The sequence below is a fragment of the Asterias rubens genome, chromosome 14 (assembly GCF_902459465.1).
Source record: "Asterias rubens chromosome 14, eAstRub1.3, whole genome shotgun sequence".
Taxonomy (NCBI): domain Eukaryota; kingdom Metazoa; phylum Echinodermata; class Asteroidea; order Forcipulatida; family Asteriidae; genus Asterias; species Asterias rubens.
This window is the reverse complement of record NC_047075.1, coordinates 1,585,036-1,607,238: the sequence shown is the minus strand read 5'-3', so window position 1 is coordinate 1,607,238 and position 22,203 is coordinate 1,585,036. Positions and strand designations below refer to the sequence as shown.

At 38.4% G+C, this 22,203-nt stretch overlaps 2 protein-coding genes, 1 long non-coding RNA gene and 3 other non-coding genes across 6 annotated transcripts; 5 read left to right on the top strand and 1 right to left on the bottom strand.

Moving 5' to 3' along the window:
• The first annotated feature begins 2,632 nt into the window (after positions 1-2,632).
• On the top strand, positions 2,633-7,884 carry LOC117299501 (60S ribosomal protein L32-like). The gene is made up of 4 exons (XM_033783045.1): positions 2,633-2,739; positions 4,522-4,639; positions 5,801-5,953; positions 7,629-7,884. The coding sequence occupies exons 2-4, from the start codon at positions 4,541-4,543 to the stop codon at positions 7,785-7,787; spliced, it is 411 nt and encodes a 136-aa protein (XP_033638936.1). The 5' UTR covers positions 2,633-2,739; positions 4,522-4,540; the 3' UTR covers positions 7,788-7,884.
• Positions 3,896-3,973, top strand: LOC117299722. Its single transcript, XR_004520102.1, has one exon. It is a non-coding gene; the product is annotated as a small nucleolar RNA SNORD35 (small nucleolar RNA).
• LOC117299721 lies at positions 5,076-5,154 on the top strand. Its single transcript, XR_004520101.1, has one exon. It is a non-coding gene; the product is annotated as a small nucleolar RNA SNORD35 (small nucleolar RNA).
• On the top strand, positions 6,282-6,358 carry LOC117299720. Its single transcript, XR_004520100.1, has one exon. It is a non-coding gene; the product is annotated as a small nucleolar RNA SNORD35 (small nucleolar RNA).
• Positions 7,885-10,649: 2,765 nt separating the features above from the next.
• LOC117299461 (26S proteasome regulatory subunit 6A-B) lies at positions 10,650-16,812 on the bottom strand. The gene is made up of 11 exons (XM_033783001.1): positions 16,708-16,812; positions 15,911-15,991; positions 15,683-15,808; positions 15,019-15,126; positions 14,465-14,574; positions 14,082-14,172; positions 13,393-13,536; positions 12,907-13,152; positions 12,074-12,219; positions 11,359-11,440; positions 10,650-10,917 (listed from the first exon to the last, which is right to left on the bottom strand). The coding sequence occupies exons 1-11, from the start codon at positions 16,756-16,758 to the stop codon at positions 10,807-10,809; spliced, it is 1,296 nt and encodes a 431-aa protein (XP_033638892.1). The 5' UTR covers positions 16,759-16,812; the 3' UTR covers positions 10,650-10,806.
• A 1,957-nt stretch (positions 16,813-18,769) lies between these two features.
• Positions 18,770-21,831, top strand: LOC117299462. The gene is made up of 4 exons (XR_004520078.1): positions 18,770-18,896; positions 19,540-19,664; positions 20,950-21,080; positions 21,613-21,831. It is a non-coding gene; the product is annotated as an uncharacterized LOC117299462 (long non-coding RNA).
• Positions 21,832-22,203: the final 372 nt, after the last annotated feature.

Here is a 22,203-nt window from a genome sequence, read left to right as displayed (position 1 = left end):
ATATTCATATGCAAAATGTTTATAAAGTGTGTTATGTTTATGTGTGTTAATTATTGTGTACAGAATACTTCACGTCTATAGTAAGTATTTGAGGAATAAGTATCATGTGAAGTTGCTACCATAAAATATTTTATCTTGTGGAATTTGTGATGTTATTGGTGGAGTATTATCAAATTTATACGAAGTAGTAGATGTGTATAAATGAAAGTAATGAAATAATAGCTGTTATTTTGTCAAATAATAGCTAGTATACTGTCAAATACTAGCAATTATATTGTCAAATAATAGCTAATATACTGTCAAATACTAGCAGTTATATTGTCAAATAATACATAGATGTTGTGTTGTCAAATAATAACTATTATACTGTCAAATAATAGCTGATATATTGTCAAATAATAGCTGTTATACTGTCAAATAATAACTGTTATATTGTCAAATAATAACTGTTATACTGTCAAATAATAACTGTTATATTGTCAAATAGTAGCTATTTATTGTCAAATAATAGTTGTTACTGTCAAATAATAGCTGTTATATTGTCAACAAAAAAGTAGCTGTTATATTGTCAAATAATAACTATTATAACTATCAAACAATAACTATTATACTGTCAAATAATAGCTGTTGTACTGTGGAAATGTTTCGGTTGTGCTAACACATAAAATTATAATATACTTGTTTGTTACAGGGGAAGACACATAGTTGCCGGGGAAATTAACGAATAAACGAATATAATAATAATATTGACAATGATAAACACTTAAATAGCACCACATCCTTCTGTTCAAAAGCTGACAAGCGCTTTTACATAAAGTCAAGTGCAAATACAAGAGAGCTGTTGATAGTATAAACATTGTGAGAAACGGCTCCCTCTGATGTAGCATAGATTTTGAGAAAGAGGTAATTTATCACTGAAACAATAACAGACTTATAGCCAGAAGTCTTTTATTCCTATCTGAAAGCACACAAATTCGTCCAACAAGGGTGTTTTTTCTTTCATCATTTACTCGCAACTTCGATGAGTAATTTAGCTCAAATTTTCACAGGCTTGTTATTTTATGCTTGGGTGGGATACACCAAGTGAAAAAAGTTTTTGATGAAACAGAAACAAGTCTGGTTCCTTTTTTGATAAAGGAATCATCGATATTCATTACTGTTGTAAAACACTAGGGACGATAGACAAAAGTGGCGACATTGTGATAACGGCAATGGCAGATGTCGGCTGTGATTGGTTGGTTGCATTTATTATAGCTATGAATACATTCCTTTGAAATAATTAAATACACAAACAACGTGACAAGAGATGACTTATTAATTGCCATTCGTATAAATTCAGCATGTAATTATTGACATCCCAAAAATCATGTGAAATCCATTGATAATTGGTAAAAATATATTTTGTGCAGCATGTGTTCCAGTGTATAATACGCACATGTTTTTCACATGTGTGTCACACTGTCTTATTTGTCACAAATGAGTTACATGATATGTCACATGAGTTACGTATGTGTCACATGTGTGTTACTTGTCAAACAGAAGTGCATATATACGTTAAAACACGAGCCCATACGTGTGTATTTTATGAGATATTTCAAATAAATAAACTGCAGATGGCTGCATGAAATGTTTCACAAACATTGAATGAATGCCATTGTTTGTTTTCCACTTGTGGATGGACATGCATGTGCTTCATTGGTTGTCCAATGTTGAACAACAACACAAGTGGTAGGCCTACGTCAAGTATTTGTTTCAAATTGTTGTCTAAAATTGAAAACAAAATGGCAACGCACGCTACACGCCATAGTTTATCTTATTTAAAAAGCCACTTCTTGTGCAGACACTGCCGACCAATCAGAACGCTTTATTGTTGCCCCATTATTTAGCGCGTGGTGGAAACAATCGCCCCCGTTTTGTTTAAAAAAAAACATTTGCTCATGAAAAAAGAAGACACTATCAGACTACATGCGATCGAAGTTAAACAAGAAAGATGCAAAGCGCTGGCAGGGAAGGACAAGAACGCCAGAAGGGGCAGACGTATGGGACCGAAAGGGGGGGTGGCAAAACTCCCGGGGTCCCTGTCTCGCTCCCTGTTGCACTACTTTGTTTTGTGTATGTATTTAGTACTTCTAGAAACTAGAAGTAGTATGGATTTGTGATGTGTTTTCATGCAATCCATGGATTGTGGTGAAGTTCGAACAATGGACCATTAACCTCAAACCCTTGGAAGTGATTGATAATCATCCACCTGCCAGGTGGCCTCGCCTAATCAGACCTATGCCTCGGCCTGTGCTGCCCCGTGGGTCACGAGGTGTCGAAGGCTACCCAGGTTGTTGATAATTTATCTTCGCCCTTAGACAGGCTTATTAACCTTGCATCATTACTCATGAAAAACTTTTCTAGGATTCATCGATCATTGCTCTGCATTCACATTTTGGTCAACGCCTCCATGATGAATCATACATCAACATTCTGGGCTTTTTTGTCCCACTCATAAAGGGAACAAGAAGATCGCAGTTGACCCGATAGGGCCGCCCCTAATGCCTCGATCCCCCTTTCGGTTGTCGCGAGAGGGCCTTGTGCGCCCTCAATGTTGGCGTTGCCAAAATGGATGAATACATACGAGGTTGATACATTTATATCGCTCCCACGATAATAAGGTGCAGCGCAGTTGAGGGGAACACTGGGAATGAGTTTACTGGCCTCTTTGGCCATCTTCCTCACGTAGCTGGTGTGAAGGTAATGGAATGAGCTTTAAAATCCGTCGAAATCCTTACTTCTGGAGACACATCACGTCTCATATTCTTACAGATTATATTTTTGTAGATGTTTGTCATACTGTTGATTGGTTTTTGTTCTTATAAATTGCATTATTGTGAAAATATTTGATTAGTTTGTAGGTAATGTAACGTGAGGTTTCCATTAGTGTTGTAGCATATGAATGCAGTTTTATTTTGAGACGAGCTGATTTTATTCACGATGCATTCAACATAAGTAACAGTTAGTTTTGTTTATCCGTGTGTAATAATTGATTGGTGCTTGTGCTACTGGTTTAATTGTCTTTTTTGTTGGCGTAAATGCTGCCTCGTTTTGTTTGGTGGCAGTGCGTGCCTCGTTATTTGTAGGCTAGCCTATGCCAAATTATTATTTTTAATCAACGATTATAATACGATCAGATGTCGATACAAAATTACAAAACAAAAACAATTCATTGGTTCTTTTATTAATACAAAAAATCTCAGAAAGATTTCTGTATCCTCCCAACACTGTTTTCATTTATTTATAAAAAAGATACTAATTTTTAGATACTAATTTTTTTTAACTTTTAAAAATGAAAAAATTGTGGGATACGAAATACGAAATTTTTTCAAAAATTAATGAGCTACGTGTTTTTTATTTCGGCAAGTTTTAGCTAAATACGCTGCCTACTTAATGAAAAAACATTTTGAGATACTGTCAAGTGTCGGTGTCAGCATGGTCAGTGTTTGTGTTGCAGTGTTTTCTGAAGAATGTCAAACTTAAACCCTTACACGTAACTTATGCATTCGACCATGCTGGCACTAACTAATTCAATCAATGCAACAGTAGTGACGTGGCCGTGGGTACTGTCACTAATTTAGTGGGCACCAACCGCATGCAGTATTCCAAAACGAACACTGCAGTTAAAAAAAAGGCACTTAAATTGTATTAAATTTTTTAGTTGATCTTTGTAATTTTACACTTGTTACAATGGGTGCAATTCAGAGCAGAGTCGGGCGAAAGAACTTTTTACCCACTTTTCAACATCGGTGACGTAGGCAGTAGGTTTTTTGAAAAAAAAATGGGGGGGGGGGGGTAGTTTCGTTTCCAAAGTATAATCCTACCATTCAATTCAATAGCAAACACTATTTTCATCTGCAAATGATGTTTCTCACGATGGTCTTCAGACACTTCATGGTGACAATAGCCACTGGCTGTTTGCTGATGCAGTTCAACTTTGACCCTCACTCAGTTCAGGCTTGGAATTTCATTTAAGAAAGGGCAAAGCCATTTTCATTTTGCAAAGTGCACTTCCATTGGAAAATCTTAGAATCACTGGCAAAGTTTTGAAAGGGCACCAAGGCCAAACCTAGGGTTTACAAAGGCTGTGGCTACTGCATGTTTTTCAAGGCCTTATAGATTTCCAACTAGTTTTGCATTTTATCGCAAGAAAAGTTTCCGTATGGCGCCACCACTTTTTCATTCGATATGAAATAATATAGTATCTTATTTACCTCAATTAGATAACCCTTTTTGTAAAAATTAGTGAAAAAGTGGTGGCGCCATACAGAAAGTTATCCCAACTCCTTTTAATGTCGAATAGAAAACTTATCTTTCATTTTTCTTGACGCACACATTTTATTTGGTGGAGAAGTCATAATTGCTTCTTTTTTTTAAGAACTGGTTTGGCCTAGGAAACTAATTGTGTAATATTCTCAATGCAATAAATGTTATTTGGTTGCTAATTTGTTTTTTTTTTCCCTTCTGAATTCACCACTGTAGCCCTCTTCACCCGCGAAAGATGGCGCCGTCCGTCAGACCCCTCGTTAAGCGAAAGATCGTCAAGAAGAAGCTGAAGAAGTTTAAGCGTCATCAGTCCGATCGCTACCACAGAGTGAAGGTAGGTACCGTCCAGGAACGGACTTTCATTTTTGGAGGCGCAGGGTAAATTTTACCCAAGTACTCTTATTCCATCACCAACCTACTCCTAGAGCTTTGAAGATGTAAGCCTATCTTTTCTGTCACCTCATAGCTCCCACTGTTGTAAATTTTATAAGAAAGCTTTTTTTCTGCCCCATTTGCACCTAGAGTGTCTTTTTCTAAGTTCTCGTGCAAAATAGCTCTGTGTTCTTTGTATTCTCCAAAGGCCTTGTCACACAAGGCAAATTACAGGACACCAGTTTCAGGCAATCTATAAGAAAATTAATTGTCAGTTCAGTTTTCTCATTTTATTTTTGGAGATGCTTGTGTAAAAGTCTTGTATTTTCCCTCGGTACTGGCCAAAGTTTATCCTTTGAAGACAAGATTTTGAATAAAATTGTGTTTGGGTTAATAACTGCAAATGATGTTTTCTCACGATGGTCTGCAGACTCTACAATGGTGATACTGCCACATGGCACTAGCTGATGCAGTTATACCTTTTGCCCTTTGTATAAAGTCTTTGTGGTCTAGCTCGACGCACGGTTGGTTCCATGCCAAGACTGCTATTAGTTTAAAAAAATTCTCCACAAACCCACAGGTCTTTTACCTCAGAAAATTTACTGAATTAAGAATTGCCTCGTTATTGCCTCGCATGACATGGCCTTAAAGGCAGTTGACACTATTGGTAATTGTCAAAGACTAGCCTTCACAGTTGGTGCATCTCAACATATGCATAAAATAACAAACCTGTGAAAATTTGAGCTCAATCAGTCATCAAAGTTGCGAGATAATAATGAAAGAAAAAAACACCCCTGTCACACGAAGTTGTGTGCGTTTAGATGGTTGATTTCGAGACCTCAAGTTCTAAACCTGAGGTCTCAAAATCAAATTCGTGGAAAATTACTTCTTTCTCGAAAACTATGGCACTTCAGAGGGAGCCGTTTCTCACGCTGTTTTATACCATCAACCTCTCCCCATTATTGTCACCAAGAAAGTTTTTATGCCAATAATTATTTTGAGTAATTACCAATAGTGTCCACTGCCTTTAAGAACTGAGGCTTGGGATCGCCTGTGGACAAGTGAGCCTATGGAATAAGGGTCAGAGAAATTTCAACTATTTTTTCTTTGGTTGTTTTTGTAGACAAACTGGAGGAGGCCCAAGGGTATTGACAACAGAGTCCGTCGTCGTTTCAAGGGACAGCTGAGAATGCCCAATGTGGGTTATGGAAGCAACAAGAAGACAAAGCACACGCTGCCAAACGGCTTCAAGAAGTTTGTCGTCCACAATGTCAAGGTGAGAGTTCATTGGAGAAAGGGAAGGGGTTGAGTTGGAACCTTGGACCAAAAGCATGTGGGATGAATACCTACTTGTGGTTTTTATCTCTGTAAACACAGTGTCTTGAAAATGCTGTGAATCATAGGGTTTTTTTACTTTCTGAGATATGTGTTAATTTGTTGCTAATCTTTAAAAACTGGTACCACAGACTGCTAGAAACAGACCGGATACTTTGCCCGAGCAATTGCCTCTTATGCCCTTGGTCATTGCCTTTGTGCCCTTTTTGATAATGACATCAAATTTGAAGGTTTCTTGACCTTCGTTCGTGGCTTGTTTCTAAATTGACTGCAAATGATGTTTCTCACGATGGTCTTCAGACTTCCAATGGTGATACTGCCTCATGGCATTAGCTGATGCAGTAAATAAACACAGCCTGATGTAATTTGAGCAAGAGAGAGAGCACACATAGGCCCTTTTCGAAACCACGGCTTCAGCTTTGCATTCGGCTTGAGATTCCGTTCTCTCGTCTGAAACCCTGGGTGCGTATAGATCAATCCAACAAAACAAAATTGGTAGCGCCCTCTATTGAAAATTACCAACTGCGGTGTCTTTTTGTGCACAATCAAGGCATTGAAGACACCACAGCACATGGTGCGTGGTGCTCAGCACTTGCGCGCCCTGTGCGCGTCTGATTGGTCTGTACGCAAAGCATGCGCAATTGTCAAAACAACCGCTGGGCCAAGGTAGCCTGAGCCGAATCCAAAGCCAAATCCAGTTGTTTCGAAAAGGGCCATTTTTTTTTTTTTTTTGTAGGGAGCATGGCTCTCCAACCCATGCTCCGAATACTGTATACTGGGGTGGATATGTCCTATATCTTTCTGTAGTATTGTGTTTTGTGAATAATCTTTTTATCTGAGAAATTTATTTAATTCTTAGGGTACAGTCGGCTCTCATTATAAAGAAAGAGGTTGTGCTTATAAGGACTATGTCCTGAAGTCCAAAATCTCATTTCTGCTTTGTGTTTTTCCGTTTTGTGTGCTATATTCAGATGTCATTGTGTTGTTTGTGCTGTAGTACTTTAGTGTATGCTCATCCATTTTAGTGAGGGCAGGCCTGGTATTTCATCTTTGAGAGGGCAAGGCCATTTTCATTTTGAAAAGGGCACTTCCATTGGAAAATCTGTCTATGGGAATTTTTGAAACGGCACCAAGGCCTCCGTAGCCTCCGTGAAATTCCAGGCCTGGAGAGGGCTTGCCTCCTTCCCATGCCTCTACAATACATAACCAAATGTTCCAACTTTACTAGTGAAATAAGCACAGTAGAAAACCACAGTTTACCTTGTCCCCTCAACCCCAACCCCTCAACTGTGGTAGGATAGCTCTGTAGAGGTGCTGGTCACCTGTTCCATCTTGCCACTCACTGGCGATTTTCCTGTAAACCTTTTTGTATATTTGTATACTGTGTGTAATTGCATAGTGTTGGCCAGACAGGTGTATGGCTGTATTTTGATCATCCTGTTTTAATTTGGACACCTTGTGTTATTACATTATGAAATGTTTTTAAATTTAAATTTACTTCAAATTTTTCTTTTTATTATCTAGTAAATAATTTTGTTTTGGATTGTGCCAGTTGATGTGTAATAAAATAAATAGATAACTAATAATAAATAAACAACTTCATCCCTCATTTACAGGAGCTCGAAATTCTCATGATGACCAACAGACGTTACGCTGCCGAGATTGCCCACGGTGTCTCCTCAAGAAAACGCAAGACGATCGTCGAGCGTGCCCAACAGCTGGCCGTCAAGGTAACCAACGCCCATGCCCGCCTCCGCAGCGAGGAGAACGAGTAGATGGAAAAGTTACATTTTGGACTTCAATCGCAAATATTATTATGGAACACAGAGGGGGGATGTCAAGAGACGAAATAAATCTTACAAAGCTACGGTAGAAAGTTGTGTCAAGTTTGTTTTATTAAGTTGTCTTCCTTTGTGCTTAACTCTCCTATACCAGCCCTAGGGCTAGGTGTTGGCGGCAACTTGCCCCTGGTGACCGTTGATTTAGGTCAGCTATAGGCTTGGGCGACTAGTGTTGAAGTGCAACAAGTCGGGTAGACGTAGGAGTGTCCAGGCCTGATACTTCACGGAGGCGATTGGCCCCATGCCCCCCCCCCCTGGTCATTGCCTTGGTGCCCTTGAAATGCTCCAGTAGAAATTTTTTCATAGTGTGCACTTTACCAAAAACAAATCGAATACTGGCCTGTTGTCTTATACATGGATGAGAAGTTTAAGATTTTTTTAAAGTCTACATGGTGAACACAAAATTTCTAAATAAACTGAAAACTGATTTTTTAGAACCTAAGTTAACACATATCTAAGTGACAAAAAGCTTTGTTTTGACAAAATACCACTTCCAGGTGACTTTAATCCTATATAAATGTAGACGTACACAATGTGACAATTTCATTTCAGAAGGTGGTCCGATTTTTGAGATGGGCAGAAATTTTGGAGCAATTATGTCTATGCTTGAATATAAAGAATAGGAATACACAGTCTGAGAAACATTACTTACAGAAGCGCTTCTCAGATTCAAATTTGGGGGCATAAAAAGTGACATCTTTTTACATGAATCACATTATTTTCTCAAAATGCTATTGAAAGCTGATAATATGCTTCTAACCACGGGTGTTTATTGTCATCGATTTCAGGAGTTATTACCAAATGTATAGCTACCCTAAAAGCAAGACATTCCACAAAAAGGCTTGGACTTCCATCAGGCATAAAGGTACGCTGTATGTCCGATAAGAAAACAAAATCTTGTATTCATAAATACCCCAGATAGTCTCGCAACTCCTATTGGTGGAGAGCGCTACACGTGGGGTGGTTAAACGGTTGATAATGATCAGCTGATGCCTGATTTTGTGCTTAACGGGCGCACCTAGCAAATTCATCATTTCATAGTCTTTTTAAATTACTCAAAATAATTATCAGCATGAAACTTTACTTGGTAACAAAATTTGATTTCAAGACCTCAGAATTAGATTTTGAGGTCTCAAAATCAAGCATCTGAAAGCACACAACTTTGTGTGACAAGGGTGCTTTTTCTTTCATAGTAATTTTGCAACTTCAAACTACCAATTGAGCTCAAACTTTCACAGGTTTGTTATTTTGTGCATATGTAGAATTTACAGACATAAAGAACCCATAGACGGACAGTAGGGGGCGCCAAACGGTAGTATTGTACCTTCTCAAACCGTCGTGTCTGAAAGAAGTGTCGGCACTTCAAATTGAGATTTTTACATTTAAAATAGTTTGTAAACAAACAGAATTATAATTTGTTTGAGTAATAAGTAACAGCGCGTGATCAATATTTATGAACGTGCGTTCACACAACCCACGCGCACCTATCTGATTTTTTACAAAAATGTGTTCAAAACCTCAAATTTGCGATTAGAATGTCTTGCCTTTTTTTAACAAAAGGGCACTTATGAATGGGAATAAAAGAGTAGTGAGTTGTGTTTAAACGGCCGTTTAAAACCTTGCAGGGTCATTGCCATGCAATAAAGACCCTCGACTTCAGCTTGGGCCTTTTATCGCACAGCCACGAAACTGCCGGTTTTAAACGGCTGATTAAGAACTCCTCTCTACCCTTTTATTCCCCTATTCCTAAATACCCAGGACAGTTTAACATTCAGTTTATCCGATTGGTCGAGAGGGCATCACGTGGGGGTGTTTAAAACATCTAATATAACCACAGTAAAAAGTGTTTCAATAAAAAGTATTTAGATAAAGGCCCTTGCCTTCTGCTCGGGCCTTTCACGCACAACCACGACCTTGTTGGTTTTAAACTACTGTTGATTTTTATCAACATTGGATAGGAGCATTTTATTGATCAAAGTTAATTTAGGGGCTGTGCTGAGGGCACTACTTGCAATATGATCACACATCAACAGTGGCTCTTTTTAATGTTAAAATTCTTTATTGAAATAAACTTTTGGATGATTTCAACGAAAGATTTACTGGTACATGTACAAATAGTTTTAACATAAACTTGAGACCAACATCAACTTTTTTTATAGTGTGTACTAATACAAGGTCCTGAAATTGTTTTTCTCACTGGTCAATTTAGGACAAAAATGCAAGATGTTTATTGAGTGAACTTCATAACTTCTTCCGGCTTTAATTTGGTTTCCATTTTTTTGTTCTGCCTTCAGTAAAATCAGTGTAACTGTTAATAAATAACAACCTTTTTTCTAGGACGAAATATTGTGCCTGATATGGCGACATTCTACTGTAAAATAATTCACATAAGTATATGCATTGTAGGTCAGCTCTTGTACAAAGTTGTCTTACAACCAAATATCTTGCTTGTAACACACACTGTAGAATGAAATAACAAACAGAATTGGGCAGTCGCATCCAGAAATTAAAGACATCTTAAACTTTATGATCCTATCTACAACTTCAAAGTCAACTTTGTTAGAACGAGGTCTCAGTTGCCCAGTATCATAAAGCCTGTACGCATAAAAACTTACTTCCATAATGTACATGTATACATTATCGGGGCCCATTTTCATAGAGCTGTATTAAACAAAATTTTGCTTTAGCGAAAAAATCCTTGCTTAGTAAAATCAGATTACGGCCAAGACTCCACTCAATTGTTATGCTAAGTAAACAACAGCTCACAAGCAGTGTATAATGGCATGAAATTTTGGCCAGTAACGTGTAAAATAAGCGAGCTATTTTCATGCTTAAGCAAATTATTTGCTTAAGCAACTCTATGAAATTGGCCGGCCCCTGATTGTTAGAGTTTTGATAGCCAGTAAGCAAAATAATTTTGCTAAGAAGGGTTATCGTAAGGTGGTTGAAGTAGCTAAGCGTAGTAGTTAAGGTTGGCCTTCTTCTTGGCTTGTACTTCTAGGATGCCATCCATGTAATCCTCATGAGCCAGTTCAGTAGCTCCTCGTCTCAATGCGATCATACCCTGAAGGAAAAACACAAAAGAAAGTCTTAAGTCACTTGACTAAACAAAGTGTTGTATCCAAACGGATAAGAACACCCGACCTAATCAGAAGAGTGTGGGTTGGAGTCCTGGTCGTGACACTTGTGTCCTCAAGCAAGAAACTTAACCATTATTGCTGTGTCCTTTGCATGGGTTTTAAAGCCATTGGCCCTGTGTGTTATGTAATGAACGTAAAAGAACCCAGTGCACTTATGTTAAGAGAATGGGTTTGCCCCGGTGTTCCTGGGTTGTTTGGCTGTATATTGTGCCAACTGTACCTTGTAAACCATGACACAGTGCTATAAAGGAATAGGCCTCCAACAAAGCTCCACAATACCTTGCAGGAAAAAAATACTGAGCGCAGTTGGTTGCCAGCAAAAATGGCCAAAATAGTAAAATTGTGTCGCATAAATGTATACTTACTGCTTCTACGCACACTGCCTTGCATTGTGCACCATTGAAGTCATCGGTACACCGGGCCAACTCCTCAAAATTAACATCAGATCTGGAAATAAAAGGAATTAAAATTCAGCTTAATGAGCTAATGTATTGGGTAAAACAAGTATATTTGGTCTTGCAAAGGTTTTGAACTACAAGCGCTGCAGTCACCCTGACTAGGAATGTAATGTATGTGGGGTGAAATTGCACACAGGTACTGAATGGAACTCGTGTACATTGGAAATCCACATGTGATGTTATTGCATCTCGGTAGCGTCATATAAACTGGAGAAATGGTCTGTACGAGTGCTTTCAAAATGCTTTAAACCATTAGTTGATAATCTTTGAATGTCTGTACTAATGCCTAACTTCTGTTGGGGGGGGGGGGGGAGGGGGTGATTGAAGTTCAGGATTTAACCAAAATATCCCTGTACAAAAATGTACAGACCCACGTTTCTCTGACCGATATCATCAAGGCCCAATTATATAAAGCTGTTGATAAGAAAATACTGCTTAGCAAATTTCGTTGCTAAGCAAAATGATGATTGGGGCACCAGTTGCAACGATGTAACTTTACAGGATCTTGGCGGGTAACTAGTTTTTTTTTTAAACATGATTTTTCTGTGCATATAAAGTTTTTTTTTATGCTTAGAAGCTTTATGAAATGGAACTGTTTCTGATTGTTCTTTTCGGTACTTACCCGACATTCATTTTCCTGGAGTGAATTTGTAGAATTCTTGCTCTGGCCTCCTCGTTGGGGTTGGGGAACTCTATCTTTCTGTCAAGACGACCGGATCGTAGGAGGGCTGGATCCAAGATGTCGACACGGTTGGTTGCTGCAATCACCTACAAAAAGAAAATGTGTACAAAATACTGACTTTATTAAGCACATGTGCAAGATTGGTTATTGTCAAAGACCAGTAGCCACTCTTCATTTGATCAAACGTATACATTGTAACATTCAAGTAACTATTATGCGTATTCACCTGGTACGATTGTTCCTATGTTTCAGCACAATGATGCGTTCTCTAAGAGAACACTCTGGCAGTCCAATGGGTTGCAGGCTTGTGCTCAGAAGGGATCATGCTTTTGTGTCAAGACTTTGGTTTAAGGATGACCGGCTTGTGCTGAAGGGAATATGCTTTTGTGTTGAGAAAATGTTTCCAATCTCCTTTAAGGATGGCAGGCTTGTGCACAAGGGAACGTACTTTTGCGTTGAGAAAATGTTTCTAATTTTATCCATGGATGGCAAATGTGCTTTTGCGATGAGAACATGTTTTGAATCTCTTTAGGATAGCGTGCTTTTGCAGTTAAAGGATGGCAGGCTTGTGCCGAAGGGAACGTGCTTTTGCATTGAGAACTTGTTTCCTATTTTGTGTAAGGATGGCAGGCTTGTGCCGAAAAGAATGTGGTTATGTTTTGAGAAAATGTTTCCAATTTCGTTCAAGGAAGGCAGGCTTATGCCAAAGGGAACATGTTTTTGCGTCTAGCAAAATGTTTCAAATTTCCTTTAAGGATGTTTTACAGTCTTACCTTGATCTCTTCACTAGAGCTGAACCCATCCAACTGGTTAAGTAGCTCCAACATCGTTCTCTGTACCTCCCTGTCCCCAGCTTTTTCGCTGTCAAAACGCTTGGTCCCGATGGCATCCAACTCATCAATGAAGATGATTGCCGGGAGTTTCTCCTTGGCCAGGGCGAAGGCGTCTCGGACCAGCTTAGCTCCGTCTCCGATGAACATCTGGACGAGTTGAGGTCCGGCGAGTTTCAGGAATGTGGACTGTTATGGAAGAAAACAAAAAGATTGTTATAGTTTGTTGATGAAAATAAGATAATGGCCCTGTGGCTCTTGGTTAACATGTGATGTCACAGGTTACAACGTCTACTCCTTTCTGGATAGAAAGAGTTGTTAAAACAGAACCAAAATGGTCACTGGCTTTTCAGAACAAATTTTCAGCGTAAAACTAGATCGATTATATACACGTACCAACAGCGCCCTCGTGTGTTCTAGATAGCTTACCTTTGTTTGTGCTGCACACGCTCTGGCCATGAGCGTTTTCCCGGTACCCGGCGGTCCGTACAAAAGAACTCCTTTAGGTGGCTGGATACCGATGTTTTCAAAGCGTTCTTTGTGTGTCATTGGTAATACTACTGCCTCAATCAACTATGAACAAGAAAGAAAGAAAAGATATTGTTATTAAAACAGGTTTCGCAGTGTCATGACCGGAAATCAAACCCACACCCAATAACAAGAGCTCTAGTCCAATGCATTAAAGGCTCTGGACACTATTGGTAATTAATACTCAAAATAATTTTCGGGATAAAAACTTGAGCTGTTGATAATTTAAAACATTGTGAGAAACGGCTTCCTTTTCGAGAAAGGAGTAATTTTCCAGTAAAATATTTGAATTTCATTTTGAGACCTCAGAAAGCACACAACTTCGTGTGACAAGGGTGTTTTTTCTTTCATTATCTCGCAACTTCGATGACCAATCGAGTTCACATTTTCACAGGTTTATTATTTTGTGCATATGTTGAGATACACCAAGTGAGAAAACTGGTCTTTGACCAAAGGTGTCCATGTCTTTAAACCAGTCGACCATGAACATTGTTTATTGTAAATAAATAAATTAAGTACCCACATCTTAATCCCTAATGTAAACGGGGATCCAGACAAAATGGCCGCCGCATGGGCGATACACTATATACCTCTTGTATCTGCTTGTCCAGCCCACCGATATCGCTGTACTGCTCTGTAGGTCTCTCGTCAACCTCCATGGCTTTCACTCGAGAATCAAATCTAAAATTTACAAAAATATTATAAATATCATTTACAAGAATTGATAACCGCTTAAATGGGGTTGTGTCATCATGATTAAGGCAGGCCTATAGCCCCTTTAAGAGGAGACCTGATGATGTCACAAGTTTGTTTACTACTTTGTTTTGTGACATCAAATTAATAGCAACTGCGATTGATTTGCAGTTGAGGTCAATCTTAGCTCTTGATGAAATTGGGCTAAATTCTGTTATGAACATTGTTTTTAAGTTTTGCAAAATAGAGTAAATATTGAGTTGAAATCCAACAATCATACTCTTGCGGGAGAGTTTCCAGGATAAGGTATGAGTCTTTATTGACTCCGACTAGATCCCCGGGATGAAGCTGTTCTGGATCAACTAATCCGATGACTGGCAGGAAGTATGTCTGTGGAGTAACAAAATAATTATGATTATTAACCCTCACTACTCTTTGACCATTCAATATTTGTAGTTTTGATTGATAAGCGATGCAAGCTTGTGATATGATATCGGGAGGTGAATGTTTCTACACAGTCAACCCTCCAACTGTTTGACCATTCAATATCATCCACTGTGGTTTTGAATGAAAGATAAGTTATGCCAGCCTCAAATATGATGTCATACAGTGAATGGTGAATGCACACAGTACTCATGTGAACCCTCCTACTGTCTGACCATTGAATATAATCCATTGCACTAGTTGCTTACTTTCTCTGATGAACGTCGTTGACTTGAAGAAAACAAATATTGAATTGAATAAAGAGAATGGATGAAAATTAAAGCCTAACTTTTTAAGGCAAATGGGGGCAGTCTCTAATCAAGAATCTGTTTGTTCACTTTTCTAACTGACCTGTCTTGTTGAGGTTTTGATGACGGCACATTTGCCTTTACGCTGCGAGTCCAAATCAACGTTAGCGCCCTCAGCCTCTCCTGTATCCTCTGGCTCTACATCCAATAGCTGAGGAAGACAGCAAAACGATATAAAATAAAAATAAAAAGCATTAATTATAATAAAAACTAGTTTTTATACGGCGCATTTTACAATAAAGTATCAATGCGTTTTACTAGTGCCCTGGTCATTGGGCCAATAACAATCATGTAATCTTTCTCAGTTCCCTGGGAGTATACAGCCCAGGGATTCCGTGGCACTCAAAAGACTTTTTCAAACACAATATCAACCTCTACCATCGCAGGTACCCATTTCTACCCATTTTCTAGAATATTAAATGTGTGCCTTCAGTATTATCTAGATTACTTTCTTATGAAAGAGTTATTCCTGTAGGGGTTTGCCTCCAACATCTTGAACTGAAATTTCTTCACTGTCTTCTCTACAAAAAGTTGGAGTGGTGTTTCCATTAGGATGCTTTGCGAACTATATACTTCGGCTACAGCTACGGCTAGATCGTGCACATCTGCCTATTCTTCAACACTGACAAGTGACAGACGCCCGGATCTAGCAGTAGCTGTAGCCGAAGTCACAGTTTCGGACACGGCCAAAGGTTCTAATACTTTACCTCGATCACGTTTGACACCAAGTACGGGAGAGTTTTGTTCACTTTGATTTTCTCTTGATTCTCCTTGATTTTTTCTTTTTGAGCTTGCAGTTCATGATTGATCCGCATGATTTCGCTCTTCATTATCTGCAACGGAAATTTAAATAAACAAAATAGGAAATTTGTTACAATTTGTAAAAATTCCAAAATGGTAAATTTGCAAAATGAAAATGGCCTATAATCACCAACCTTGATTTCATTGTCCAACAGTCTAGTTCGTCCAACGATTTCATCGTTTGACATCCGTAATACTTCCTCACCAACTGAATCCTGCAGAGTGAAACAACGACACAAAATATGAACTTTTTGATTATTTAAAGTAGCAGCTAGCGCCGTTTAGTGGCAACAAAAGTTTGAAATATACAATATCTGTCGTGTCACTTTAAATTTAAAAACAAAAATGGCACATTTATTTTCATTCTTTTGTCAGTGAAGTTATAAATTATTTGTAAATATACACCAAGAACTGATGAACTGAAAATGAACACTAAGCATTCCGAAAAGTCAAAAAAAAAGTAGTTATCATTGTACTTTTCAAAACAAATTACGAAACAGAAATTTTAAAATTCCCCAAAACCAACTCAATTTATTTAATTATTAATCATCAAAAATGTCAAAAAGTCAAACATAAAGTTTAAACAATAAGGACACTTATGTCCATCTAAATTATAATATTTCCTGTCTGAAAGTAAAAAAGGACATTCGAAGGATAGTATTCAACTTCCGAATTTCAAAGTTTCATTATTCTTTGTTTCGTTTGTTTATAAACTGTGCATCGGAAACTACACACATTCAACCATTGCCTATGATTACACACGGCATGACTCAGTAAATTTGCAGATGTTGGACGATTGTTTTCTTCCTTTTAGTTTAAATTTGATCGTATGAGATGAATTCACCGTTTACACAAAGTGATGTTCATTCATTAATAGAAGAAATCTATTACTGAAATTTGTCGCAAACAGTAAAATAAGACATTTATTTACCTCTCCATCTTCCCAAATTGCCTTGTCTTCCAACTTTGCCGAGGCTGCCATTTTGTTTTTATGAAGAATTTTTGAATCACGTCATAAAACAGTCGTCGGTCACTTGTGGTACCGCGGTACAATCAGGCAGAACACGACGACAGTTTTAACACGTGTTCCTTGATATAATGTAGTCTACAATGTATATGCTTTAAACACTGCGCATACAACAGCCGTAGGGTTCATTTAGACCGCGTGCGATTGGGAAAACTGTAAAACGTAAGTTTCTTGCTCGGTTTTATCACATTTTACTCTTGTTTAATTGACATTGTAGTTTCCAATTGTTATCAATATTTGGAATTGAGCGTGTATAGAACAATTACTGAACATTTGACAAGCAGGTCTGTGAAATTGGGCCCTCAAAATGTCTTAAAGATTTTCCAAAAAATAATACATGTATTATTATATTAGCCATTTTGAGACGCATCCCCTGCTGGTGTAGGACGTCAGCCACGAGAGGGCGGTAGTGATCAATGCTATTTCGTGTTTTTGTCAATTTCAATTTTTGTTTCATAAAATATTGTCATCAAAGGATCAAAAGAAACAAGTTTTATCTCAACATTCCAATAGTTCTAGCTAAGGAATATATGTATGTAAAATTTCAAATTTTATCATCTCAATTAAGGACGGTAAAAATGTGAGTTAGTAAGTAGTAAGTTATTCATTCGGGAGGGCTTGAAGTTGACGTTGAATAATTAAAGTTCACCACAGAACAAACAAATGACACAAGTTGAACTCGAAAGTAAGTTGATGTCACGATAAACGATTTTATTAAGAGTTCTCTGCTCAAACTCTCCTGTTCTCCAGTCTAGCTCAAAACTACCTCTTCTTCTTAGGTTCCTTTTCTTTATTCCAATCCTTGTTATTAATTATCTTCTAAATCACAATATTCTTAATTCTAAACCAACCGCGCACACGCTCGCACTAAGTAATTTGCTCGCGCTTTGTAATTAGCTCGCGCTTTGCGGTTGGTTTAGGGTAGATCACTACACTATGATCAGAAGTTATTGTCCGCTCGTAATGGTAAAAAAATCTGACAATGCTGAGACAATAATTATTTGGCAAGCTCTTCGTTAAAAGCGATCCAGTTTGGCGTGGTGTGAATAGCGTCATTGTGTTCAGCGTGAAAAAGCCCCCTTGGGTTGATCTTGGTCGCTACTTTTTTCCGGTTGGGATAATAAATAAAAATTAAAAAAAATAAATAGCAAAAACATCACGATATTTAATCGATATCGCAATATATCGATATTTCAATTAAACCAAATCCATCCAATATCGAAATCGTTTCCAAATTAATATCGCAATATTCGATAATATCGTGATATCGCCCAAGCTTAGCATGGCCTACTGTCTTAAACCAGCCGGTATTGGACAATTCTAGATGACTCCATGCATAGTTTACTCACTAAATGTTAAAATTTGTACTCGTTCTGAATTTACAGATTAACTAACCCAGACAGAGTGTCAGATCGTCAATCATCATGGCTGGCTGTCTATCGTACTCAGCAGAGATGTGTCATTCAATCAATGTTAATGCATCGCAGAGTGGCCAGCAATCTATGAGAGTTCACATCCAAAGGTACGAACAAACAAAGATTCAAATTGAACCATGAGTAATGTTTTTAGTATGGCAGCTTAATGATGCTGTCACACTGTGGCGAACATGAATATTTGAGGGCGTTTCAGAGCATTTTCAACATTATTAGCACTGGTCACTGGGCCTTAATTCATTCCTTAAACCAGCTCGGCTCCCTGTGGAGTATACAGCCTGTGCAACATTAAAATGTGCTATCGGCTAAATCAATCAAAAGAACCAACTCTGCCCTCACAGGTACCCATTGACCCCTGGGTGGGGAGAAGCAGTGACACAAGTGTCACGACCATGATTCGAACCCACACTCTGCTGAACAGAAGCACCAGAGCTTGAGTTCGGTGCTCTTATCCGCTCGGCCACAACACCCTACTCACTAATATTTAAACTTGTACTCATTCTAACATGTTTTGTCATCAACTTACCGATCAACTAACACAGACAGAGCGTCTGATCTTCAATCATGATGGCTGGCTGTCCATCGCACTCTGCAGAGATGTGTCAATCAATCAATATTGAAGCAATGCAGAGTGGCCAGCAATCTAGCTCACATCTAAAGGTACACAAAAGTTGATTGCAATTGAACCGTGAGCAGGCCTGTATGCTTCGTTTTTTAAAGGGCAAGGGCACCAAGGCATTTTCTTTTTGGTGAAGGGCACCCTATGAGGAAATTGTAAATTTCTACTGTCATCATTTCAAGGGCACCAAGGCAATGACCCCGCCAGGGCATGGAGGCATCAGGCCTGCATGAGTAATGTCTTTTAGTACGGCAGCTTTAGCCTAAACTGCACTCTTGAAGGGCCACGAGGCAAATGTGAAATTGTATTGGAACCCTGCAGAGGGCACCACAGCAAAAGCACAGGGCACCAACGCAATTGCTGTGGAGGCTAGGGGTTATTTCAAGGCCTGCAACTTATGTGAAAATCAGTACCAAGTATTCTGAACAATCCCTCTTTTGGGAAAGTGTCGTGGCCGAGCGGTAAAGAGCACCGAATTTCAAACTCTGTTGTTTCTGATCAGCAGAGTGTGGGTTCGAATCCCCAGCCATGTACTTGTGTCCTTAAGCAAGACACTTACACATTGCTTCATCCTTCAGATGGGATGTAAAGTCGTTGGTTCTGTGTGTTGTGTAACGCACGTAAAAGAACCCAGTGCACATAGGCATTTAGTTTCAATCTCGTTCCCTTTTTTTTCATCTACAGATCAAGTGAGCCAAGTCTCTGTTCGTCAAACTGAGCAGAGGAAATGTCTCCAAGCTGTCGTTGTTGAAGCTCTGGAGACCGTCAAGCAAGCTGCTTTGACAACTCTGTCAACTTTCTGTGTACAGGTACGACATTAAGTTGATACTGATAATAATAAAGTATGAATCATATTGATGACATTGTCAATGTTCACAAAAAGGTGAACAACATGCACCATACGACGCCGTACACAGAGCACGGGTACCAGGCACGCGTAAGATACATGTATGTTTTGTAACTGTGCAATGATTATGGAAAGTTGGAAAAACTGTGTATAATTTTCATCATTGCTTCGTGGTTTTTCAAAGTTGAATTGTCCCAAACCCAAATAATTCTGAAAGCTAAAGGAATAATCTTTCAGTTAAACTTTGTGTTGGGTAAGAAATACTGCTAAAATCATGAGGAACATGCACGGAAAATTGCGAATGTTCCCTGGTCTTCAAGCCGAGTATACCCATGGGGGTTGATGCTATCGCTGAGTGACAGCAGTGACAGCTGTCTAGTGCTGGGCGAAAAGTGAAATTTTGGTATGCGGATACTGCTGGCCAACTAACCAAAATTAACCGGATTAAATTTATGCTGTCTTAATAGAAGTTTCATAAGGATTCAGACAAAACATTCCTATCAGTTGTCGCCCGACGTCCGCGGATATTCGGATATTAAAAGAATATCCGGTTACTTGGTTGTAATTTACAGAATTATCCAGTTTATAAATAGGTATTCGCGCCCATTGCGGATATCCGGTTAAGAAAAAAAAGGCCTTTCGCGGTTACGGATAGGAAAACCTATTGGCCATTAACCGGATATTCGAATAATTCGCCCAGGCCTACCTACAGCTGTCCTTACTCTATGTTCAGGCCTACCTACAGCTGTCCTTACTCTATGTTTTGAGGGAACGAAACTCGCATTTCAAGTTGGAAATATCAACGCAAATTGCTCTAAAATTTCAGGTAAAGATTGTCAAATTTATTGTTGAAATTGTCAACACAGTATAACTAAACTTCTTGTTGGGTTGTTTGTACATTATGGTAATTTTGTTTGTCTGACTTCAGGGGGTTAAAAATGGATGTTTTCATTTTGTAAGCAAATATTATTTTGATGAGCGTTTTATTTTTTTTCTGGCATTTATGTTTTCCAAAATGGGTTGTAAAATCAAGCGTCAAGGTCATTAAAAATTCCACATTATTTCAGACAGGAAGGTCGTATTATCTTGATTTTAATTTTATTTAAAATGTTGAGATTTGCTTGTTGGGATGAGGATGATAAACTCAAAAATGAAATTTACTCGATATTCTTCATTTCGACAGAGAGGATCACATATAATCAGTGATGATAAACCTTTTCTCTATCTTTTTTTGTCGTCTTCTACAGATCAAAATCCAGACAGAGAGTGTCGGATCTCACACGGAGTCAGCGTCCATCACTGGTAGAGTGTCACCGCCTTCAAATTCCAGACAATGAGTGTCGAACCGATCATCACCAGTCAAGCATCCTTGTTGCAGGTAAGCCTACATAATTATACATTTTTTTTGGCAGTGATAGTAAAGCTTGCCATTTATAGGACAAATTTTAATGAACTTTAATTATCTGCAATGACTTGTACCTCTTGCCATTGTTTTGAAATTTCAGGTAAAAATTTGATAAAACTGCTGGACTTACCCCTTTCCGATTTTTTCAATATTAGGCCTAAATTTGATAAAGCTGCGGGACTTAATCATTTGCAATTTTTTTTTAATTTTCGGAAAAAATATTACTGGAATACCCCTTGTGATTTTTTCAATTTCGGGCCCAAATTTGATAAAACTGCTTGACTGACGACCCTTGTGATTTTTTTTAATTTTAGGCCCAAGTTTGCTTAAATGCGATTTTTTAACGAAACTCTTGTGATTTTTTTTCATGTTTAGGCCCAAATATGATAATACTTATGGACTTGCCCCTTGTGATTTGTTTCACTTTTAGGCCCAATTTTGTGTGGCGATTGCTATATCATCAAAATGATGTATCTTTTCTTGTTCTTTTTGTCGTCTTCTACAGATCAAAATCCAGACAGAGAGTGTCGGATCTCACACGGAGTCAGCGTCCATCACTGGTAGAGATGCACCACCTTGTAGTATACTTTGTAGTTATTTGTATATTATAGGGATATAGTTAGAATTAATTTTGTGGTACATCGCTCACACTATTTGTTGTGTGGTGAATCGCTGACACTTTTTGTTGTGTGGTGAACGCTTACACTTTTTGTTGTGTGGTGAATCGCTGGCACAATTAGTTGTGTGGTGAATCGCTCACACTGTTTGATGTGTGGTGAATCGTTCACACTTTTTGTTGCGTGGTGAAACGCTGACACTTTCCGATGTGTGGTGAATCGCTCACACTTTTTGTTGTGTGGTGAATCGCTCACACATTTTGTTGTGTGGTGAATCGCTCACACTTTTTGTTGTGGTCAATTGCTCAAACTTTTTGTTGTGTGGTCAATTGCTAACACTTTTTGTTGTGTGATGAATCGCTGACACTTTTTGTTGTGTGGTGAGTCACTTACACTTTCCGTTGTGTAGTGAATTGCTCACACTTTTTGTTGTGTGGTGAATTGCTCACACTTTTTGTTGTGTGGTGAATCGCTTACAC